Below are 9,648 nucleotides of genomic sequence, written 5' to 3'. Positions count from 1 at the left end.
TATATGGTTTCGAAATTCAATGATCATTCATTTCACTCGATGTTTCATTCCATTGAGCAATTTGAGCTTGACTTTCTTAAGAGCTCGCTAGATCTCCAATTCGGATATTTGAAAGAAGTTATATCGTAGGTCTCCTATTCAATAAAAACAAAACCGTGGATACTGTGATAATCATAACCATCAATTTTATTTTTTCGATAATCGAGTGTCCTGGTCTCACTAAATTGGTCCAGACTAGAGACCGAAGCGACGAAGACATTGCTTGAATTATGACACATGTGCATGTCTATTTCTCTCTCTGTACGTATGTTATGTATATATGTATATGCGTGTGTATATATATCGGAGTTTGATAGTGGTTGCTCATTTGCGACTTCTCAATACTTTTGTCTCTTGTTTACATTTTGCTACTTTTGCATGTCTTTTATATACATATCTAGTAAACCCTAGTAATCATAGAAGGTCAGCTCCCTTTTACTTCATCAACCCCATACTAGACGAGTTCTATCTTTTGGTGTTAAGAACTTCATTGTATTCATTATTCATCTTGAAAAAAATACATTTTGTGTAAGACGACATACAAGTTGCCATGTATATGTTTGTTTTACGTGTGTTTTTTTCATGTACGTGTTGGAATCAAGGAGCCGAACCTTAACTAGGTCGTCGTGTTGGAATCAAGAAGCCGAACCTTAACTAGCTTCCAGACGTTTATAATCAAATACGAGGATCAATGGATAAAGATTATCCGGTACGTACATTTTCCCCACATATCTTAATCATATATACAAACATTTGTATGTTAGTCCATTTCTGTTGCTTTTGATATCAACTTAACTCACTCATTACGGTTTCTTTCAGGCACCGAACTTTTTAAGTGAATACTCATACAGTAACGATGATAAGAGCTCCCGTATGATAGACCACATGTTCAAGAGAAACCTTCAGAAACAAAAGCAATCCATGCCGCAGCAGCAACAACTGTCTCCTTCTGGATTCGGAGCAACGCCAAATTTTGATAAAATGAGCTTTGCAGACGTGATGCAGTTTGCGGACTTTGGTCCGATGCTGGCGTTAAACCAGACCAGAAGCCAAAACGATCAAGAAACCTGGATGGACCCGTTTTATATCTTAAAGTTCCCAGTCTTCAACGGGGACCATAACCAAACACATCATCTCATGTCTCAAGAAGGGGTGTGTGAAGAAAACATAAGCAATATGTTTCTTGAAGAACAGGATAATCAAGAAGAGAAAAACGATAAAAACTCCATGCAACTCCGTTATATTGGAGGAGAAGAAGATAGAGAGAACAAAAACGATACGACAAAGGAGGTGAAGAAGAAGAGGAAGAGAGCTAGAACAAGAAAGACCAGCGAAGAAGTGGAAAGCCAAAGAATGGCTCATATCGCGGTCGAGAGGAACCGTAGGAAGCAAATGAACGAGCATCTTCGTGTCCTTAGGTCTCTAATGCCTGGTTCCTACGTTCAAAGGGTATGGTTACGTATTTACTTTTTGTGATTTTTTTCATATATAACTAAAACTGTGAACTAAATATTATAAATTAATGTATAGGGAGATCAAGCGTCAATCGTAGGAGGGGCAATAGAATTTTTAAGTGAGCTGGAGCAACTCCTACAATGTTTGGAATCACAGAAGCGTCGAAGAGTCTTGGGAGAAACCAATGACATGCATGGTGGGGACATGACCACGACAATGATTACTTCTTCACCCATAACTTCAACTAACCCGTTGATTATTACCGGAAATGTAACCGAGTTAGAGGGTGGAGGAGGGATTCAGGAGGAGAAGGCGGAGAAGAAGTCGTGCTTGGCAGATGTGGAGGTGAAGCTGCTAGGGTTTGACGCCATGATCAAGATACTTTCAAGAAGACGTCCCGGACAACTGATTATGACTATAGCTGCTTTGGAGGATCTTCATCTCTCTATTCTTCACACTAACATCACTACCATGGAACAAACCGTCCTGTATTCCTTTAATGTCAAGGTAAGTTTCATTAATGTTTACTTATCAAAAAAAAAAAAGTTTCACTAATGTTTGCATTATAATCATAGACATTTATATATAGTACGTATAAAGTTTGTTGAAGTCATAGGTTAGGATTCCTATCATATACCTAAATATATTTTAATATAAGCCGTAATGATGTTCCAAACAAAAAATAAATAAAATAAGCCGTATTGAAAAATATAATCTAGTATAATCAGCCAATATTCATATAAGACATTACATGAATCATAAAGAGTTACAAAGACGCGGTGTATTATATTGATTAGTATTGTTATACAGTTATGTAGAAAAATTGATAAAGGCTAACATGATGTGATTTAAAACATGTGCAGATTACAAGTGAGACAATGTTTACGGCAGAAGACATTGCAAGTTCAATCCAGGAAATATTTAGTTTTATTCATGCAAATACCACCATGTAATGATTCATCTGTATTCTCCTGTTATTTCCGTTAAATTTACTTTTCGTCAGTTCATGTTGGCTTAATTTTAGGTGTCGTTTTGTACCCTTTAGATGTCATTATTATCTTTTATGAAGTGAAATATGAGACATCGAATCATCAAGAAAGGATTAATATCTGAAGCTTTTGCTAATGGTTAGAAACAATCTTAGTTTCTTAAATAAGCTCGTTACACCGAAGGTTGTACGGTGGACGATTATTTTTTGAGATTTGTTTATTTATTGCGCAAATTAATTATATTTGTTGTTCTTATTTTGCGTCTATGTTCAGAAAAAGAGTTGAGATTTACATTTCATCAGCATAGTTTTCATCCTAGGAACATGTTAGTTACATGTTCGATGCATTTTCTGGTGGTGCATCACATTTACAAGTGTCAAAGAATTTCAAGTATAATATAGTATATCAATATCATCTTTCGTCCTCTTCTTCAGGGAATTTCAATCGATATATTATATTATCATATGATAACAAGTTTACAACTGTTCCAGGATACCTACAGAGTCAACAAATATTGTCTACTGTCTAAATTGCAAAAATAGGTGGATGGCAATTTAGGAGTTTTGTTAAACTACATAATAAAGAAAGAGTCTCGGTTAGATATATATCAGATATATATTCCACATCGAAAATTCTAGGAGCCAGTAAGTAATACATAAAGAATTAGCGCCAATCCACTAATTGCCAATTGATTTTAAGTTAGAAACCAAAGAAATTTATCATGATATCAGAGCGGGCCCAACATCCTGACCCATTAATCCGGCCCCGACAGTGGCCGATCATCCCATTAGCTGATCGCTCATAGAAGGTTTAGTTCCACCGAGATTGCTAGAAAAAGAGCATTGTCTAGATTAATGGTTATACGCACCATTATCTCGAGGAAATGTGTTGGAGAGAAAATCTCACATTGGAAATATGTAAGAGACTTAAAGTAATATATAAGGGACTTGGGTCATTCCACTTACCGTCAATTAGTTTTAAGTTGGAAGCCCATAATAAATCTGATTCTAACATTGGTAATTAGTGGAATGACGCTAACCATTTATACATTAGTTAGTGTATCTTAGAATTTTCGACGTGGGATATATATCTCTAATAATACATTGAAATTGAGATGTTGTGCTTCTTTTCTTATTTCCCTTCTTCAAATTTTTTATTCATGATTCATATTTGTTTGATTATATAAAAACTAAACTGCGTGTAGTAGAAATATATACGTTGAAGGTTTACCAAAAAAAAAAAACAAATATATATATATACGTTGAAGCGGAATCAGATAAATATCAAAGCAATTGTTTGAAAAACGTTAGGTAACATGTGTATATTGCAGCGATTTCAAATTTAAATTCTTATTCAAAAGAACAATTTCAACTGTCTATTTTATTAAATCAAATTTTGGTCAGTAATTTCATTCGACTGTATCTAAGTTATATGAAAAAGCTAGACTTTCATGTTCTACTCTTTTCCGTCAGAAAATCGGCACTAATATTAATTTTTTTTTAGGGATTTGAACTATGCTGCAAACCTCAAAACAAATCAACATATATTAAAAAATCGATGCATCAGTTTTCACAAAACTCTTAGTTAAAAAAATATAGGTTGACTAGAAGTTTCTTCACGAAAACTATCGTATACTTTCAAAATATAATTATGTATTATATATTCAAAATAATAGTTTCAGATTTTTTTTTCCACAAGACAATATTTGAAGCTTACATCCCCAAATGTTTAAGTTTGAAGTCTAACAACCCATAAACCATGATTATAATTTATTACTGTTTTATATTAAACTATTTTAAATCAACATTTAACTAAAATTAAGACCCGGATTAGATGTATAAAAAACCTCTTGATGAAAATATATAACCCTAATTAGGTCTTAATTTGGATCTAATTTGGGTCTTAATTTGGCTACATGTCGACTTAAAAATAGTTTATAATTTAGTTTAAAATAGTAAACTAATTAATCATGGTTTATGAGTAAACTTTTAAAGACATAAAGAGCTAAGTCTGAAACTATTATTTCAGAAATATATAGAATGTAGTCATAGTTCGCGAGACATATGATGATATGTAATAGTTTTTGTAGGAAAAGTACTTAACTCGTCAACCCAAAATTGAAATGATCCAAATCAAAAATCAAAAGCACTGCAATTATATATTCGAAATTAACATGATCAAATATACGAACCAAAATATTTAAGATAAAAGGTTAATACCAATAATATTATTCATTTACAAAACTAATCATTTCCAACATTTCAAAAATGATTAAAACGTTCTAAGGAATTTTTAAAATTTAAGAGCATGAATTATTATGCATAATATCATTTTATTATTAATTCAAAATCTCACGTGCATTTTTGTTCTCTGCATTATGTTTATTAGTTCTCATATTGTTCTTATAAAATAATAAGTATAAAAATAACTTTATATTTTTTTGTAGTTAAGATACAAAAATTTTAAATGAAATTGTAAGCTTCCCAAACATAATCATAGGCTTTCAAAACATAACTGAAAGTTTTAATGCGTTTTTTAATTACAAATACTAATTTTCAATAAAAATGAAATCCGGTGAAACTTCTATGCTACCTACTATATATATGTGTGTGTTTTGTATACGCCATGATCTAAAATTATTGTTTTGTCGGTTTTATCTAACACATATTTTTAAGGCTTTTACAAGTGTCTAATAAACAATTTTCATAACTTATCAGCTGACACTACTATGGACGTGGAGAGTAGTATGTTTATACATTCAGCATGAAAGTTTTTTGAAACGGATTATAATAAACGATTATCGAGGATTGAAAACCCTTTAACATTTGTAACCAAAAAAAAAAGAATTGAAAATCCAAAAGCGTTGCCTAGTTTTTTTTAATAGAGCTGAAGAAGTTATCAGTTTTGAAAAGATGGTCTCAAAATTTTAGAATTGTTTTTCTCAAAAAAAAAAAAATTTAGAATTGTATATCACCCTCGATCAGAAAATAGTTTGGTACATTCATTCGGTAGGATAGCAAAAATACTTCACAGGAATACTAATCAACTCTATAAAGAATCTACAAATTTTTCCAAGGCTCATAGCCTTATTTTTCATACCCTTAACTAGTCTCTGTATTTGGATAAATTCTTGTTTCCAAATTTGAACATTTCTGGTTCTCATCAAACCAAATCCCTACACAATATACGGCTTAAACGATCACATAACACGACTTGTACGGTAGGCATTCATTTCTGGTTCTGCCTTAACCATGACACTAGATTTTGACCCGCACTTGAAAAACGTTGATTTATTTTCGGACTTACATAATCTTATATTCCTTCTGTTTCATTTTAAATGTTTAGGCTTATGCACACAGATTAATATAACATATGATTTTGTATATTTACAAAATAAAAACATAATTACATATACACCTAAACATATTTCAACCAATAGAAACATAAACAGAAAAATTTTGTTAATAAATTTTGCAAATTTTAAAAGAATATTTATTTTGAAACCAAAAGTTTACTTTAGAACGACAATTAAATTGAAACGGAGGGATATAAGTCTGGAAATACTTATTCGAAATCGAGAAACCAAACCATACCAAACTGAAAAAATGAAATCAAAATTGAACTGAATTTCATAAATAACCGAGCAGATCATATATCTATGGAACAAAAAAATTGAAATTGAACCGAGAACCGGATGAGTATTTGAAGTTTTAAAATACAAATGATTTACCTACAAATATATTATGTTTAATTTCGAAATAACCAAATATCTTTAAAATTCTATTTATAAACAGAATTACCAAAAAAAAATATCTGAATTATTTTTATTCAAAATATAAGCAATATTTTCATATCCGATATGGGCCCGCAGTCTAACCAGTAAACCTGGTGGCCGTATATAATTTGGATATGCTTATGTTGTTTATGTAGTATTCTATTAGATGTTCTACCAACTGATATATTTTCACAAAATTTGGATTTATGAAAATTTATTAATTAGAAATATGATAAAACCCAAAAATATTCCATTAACCCGTGAACCGACACCGGTTGACCTGGTCAAAACCCATAAAAATATTAATATGTTCTTATAAATTTATTTAACTTCTCATATATTTTATAATAGTACATAAAACTAAATAAACTATTTGATTTACCATATAAGGTAAATGCATTGTATTTATGTTATGTATTTTAATTTATAGAATTTTTAGTGATTATCTAAAGTTACATTTATGAATTTGGAAATTAAAATTAGTTATGATTTTCTTTTTCATAAAAAAAAAAAGAACATTATTATCACACATTTGAACAAAATATGTTATACCATAAAATAGATATGGGAATACAAAATTTATTATCGTGATCATGGTTCCCTTATAAAGTTATTAAACTTTTATACTTTGAATAAGGGTTTAGGGTATAACGATTGATTGCATATCACAGACACATGATACAGATACACATGAGTTTTTATTATATGGTATATAGCAGCATATATAAATTTATGTTTTCGATATTATAATGTGACATTGTCTGTAAATGAAGTAAGATAGAAAAACATGTTAAGATATATTTTAGTTTTGAAATTAAGTAAATCAAACCAAGCACAAATCATAACTGACCGATTTCAATTAATTTGCTTTGATATTATATATTGGATCCATTAAGATTAAGTGTATTAAAAGGCAAAAAATCAAAAAATAAATAAAAGCATTTATTATGATATAGTCGGAGAAATATAAGGGAGACCAAAAAAATATTAATCTAATGAAATGGTACAATAACCTTGCGTAGGTAGATTTTTAAAGAATATTTCCCTTTTAATAATATAGATTAGTATTACAGATATCATTTAGTCATTTTATATATATTTCATTTAGATGATGACAAAAAAATTATGTCAGATAATTTTTATTTTCAGTGAGATAATTAAATGATATCTACATGATAAATATGAATGTTGAATTACATAAATCATTTACGTAAATTAATGATATTCTGCAAGGACAACTTTGCATGTATTATGTATACATATTTTTCGATACCCTAATTAAAGACACTCAGTTCAGAATTGTCGACAAATGGACTTTGCAATCTCAAACGGCCCCAAAATCTCTATCATCATTTCACTCAAAATGTTAATAGATTTGCAATTTTAAATAAAAACTAGGTGATGTGGAATTTTCTTCAATAATAGTTTCTAAATTACAAATTTATTTTACACCCGTGTTTGTATACTTTTCATATCACAGAAGTTTAAGATATTTTAGAAAAATTAATAAAAGACTGTTATACTTTGCCAACTCTCCCTGAACGAATTGTAAGTTCACAAAAATATTCAGCAATATATACATATTTTCTGAAATTCTAAGATAAAAAAACCTTGTATTTAATATTAATACGATGAATCGTTTTTTCTTACACAACTGGTGTATATTACTTGTCACGCAAGAACTGTTCTCTGACCTCTTTCCTGAGCTCTGAAACAGTGATAAAAACAAATAATATGTCCTCAATTCGTAAGACTTTGCCTCAGTCTCCTGTTGGAAATTTTCACGAAGTGGTTTAAGATATTTTGCGGTAAATTTTCTGGAGAAGACGTTGGTCAGAATAACTGGATATATGGCACGATGTAATCCGTCGCTGTGTTTATATAAGATAATGCATTCACTAATCAGAATTGGTGTACTTTTGAATGAGAAATTGAAATATAATGTGAGTTGCTTGAGAAGTTTACATATTGTAACATTTATAAAATATCTACATTAACCTGTGGGGATTCACAATGGAATCGTCAAAGTCCGACCAAACTTTCTTAATGCTGAGGATGTGTTTTGCTGGCAGAAACCTAGAAAAAGAATTTACAGTGTTAAGTCCGGTTATCATACAGCTATGAAGAACTCCAATTGCAGTAACTTGGTGATAGCAGTTCCGGAAAAGTTCACTTGGAAGCGTCAGGATACTCAATGATATGCTATGGTTTAACTGGTTTTTAATCATAGTATAAATCCTATTTAAAGTCTATATATTATGTTTCGACTCTGTTTTAGAGTCTTCTCGTCTATGTATGTTTTGGAGTATTGTATAGATTATTGAGCCATTTGGAGCATAAAGATGCGGAAACTCGTAGATGTTCAAGAAATTAGAAGTCAGCGCCGAGTTTTGGAAGAAGTGTTGATTGATGCCTTCCTTGGTATCCCTTGACACCGACGCGAGTATGTGGGCCAGCTCTATTTCAGAATCAAGTCTGGCCTAGAAGTTTCCACTTATTACAAGATTTCCCGTAACCGACTTTACAGCTAATATATATAGTTTTAAGCCAATTTTTAGGCTAGGATACTTTATTAGAAGATTTAATGTTTTTGGAGAGAAGATCATAGAACTCCTTTAGAGATTATGATTGCAACTCCAGTATTTATATCTCTAACTTTTAATGCAATTCATTCAGTTTATCTTTATGACTTGTTTTACTATGTCTGAGTGGTCTACTTGTTAGATTTAAGGTTTTCTAAAGTTTTGACGAACTTTTAAATATAGAACTGGTAGGGTGATTTATTAGGATCCTTCATAGGATTGATCTTATTGGTTGTATTCTAGATTAGCTAACTAGAAACTTGATAATAGGATAACCGACAACCGCGAGAGTGGGTTCGACTCTTGAAACTAATCCTATTGAGCTAGGTTGATAAATAACAACAAGAGTTGGTTTAGACAACTTAGTGAACAAATCAAACTGAACGATAATGCTTGTCTAAAACAAGTATCGATTGACACTCAGTAGTATCATTCGACACTCTCCCTAATTCTCTTACGAGAATTGGCATTATAGGGTTTAGAGAGCTACAACTGAGGTACATCTGTCCACACCATGAGTTCAACAAGGTACAACTTTTAGGTATCTTCTTCAGAGATATCGCCTTGGTTTATCAGATGGCTCTAGACACAGTTAGGGAGGGAAGCTTCAATACTAGAAATCCATAAGAAGCTGTGTGACCCATCGAGAACTTGGCGTCTAGTAATAGCACCAATAACACCGATTATGAGAGAAAGAAATAGACTGGCAGCTTGGACAAGGAGCAGATGGCTGAGGTTAAGGCAAAGCTGGAAAATGTTCATAAACTTCTTACGAAACAAGTTAGCTTCGCAGAGGATGTGGAGGCTA

The 9,648-nt window shown here is 31.3% G+C and overlaps 1 protein-coding gene across 1 annotated transcript; it reads left to right on the top strand.

Moving 5' to 3' along the window:
* Window positions 1-380: 380 nt before the first annotated feature.
* Window positions 381-2,447, top strand: LOC106305241 (transcription factor FAMA). The gene is made up of 5 exons (XM_013741618.1): window positions 381-462; window positions 642-748; window positions 859-1,488; window positions 1,570-2,001; window positions 2,358-2,447. The coding sequence occupies exons 2-5, from the start codon at window positions 731-733 to the stop codon at window positions 2,445-2,447; spliced, it is 1,170 nt and encodes a 389-aa protein (XP_013597072.1). The 5' UTR covers window positions 381-462; window positions 642-730.
* The last annotated feature ends 7,201 nt before the right edge of the window (window positions 2,448-9,648 follow it).

This window comes from Brassica oleracea, chromosome C7 (genome assembly GCF_000695525.1).
Source record: "Brassica oleracea var. oleracea cultivar TO1000 chromosome C7, BOL, whole genome shotgun sequence".
NCBI lineage: Eukaryota > Viridiplantae > Streptophyta > Magnoliopsida > Brassicales > Brassicaceae > Brassica > Brassica oleracea.
Note: the sequence above shows the minus strand (reverse complement) of the source record. Positions and strands in the feature narration are given on the sequence as shown.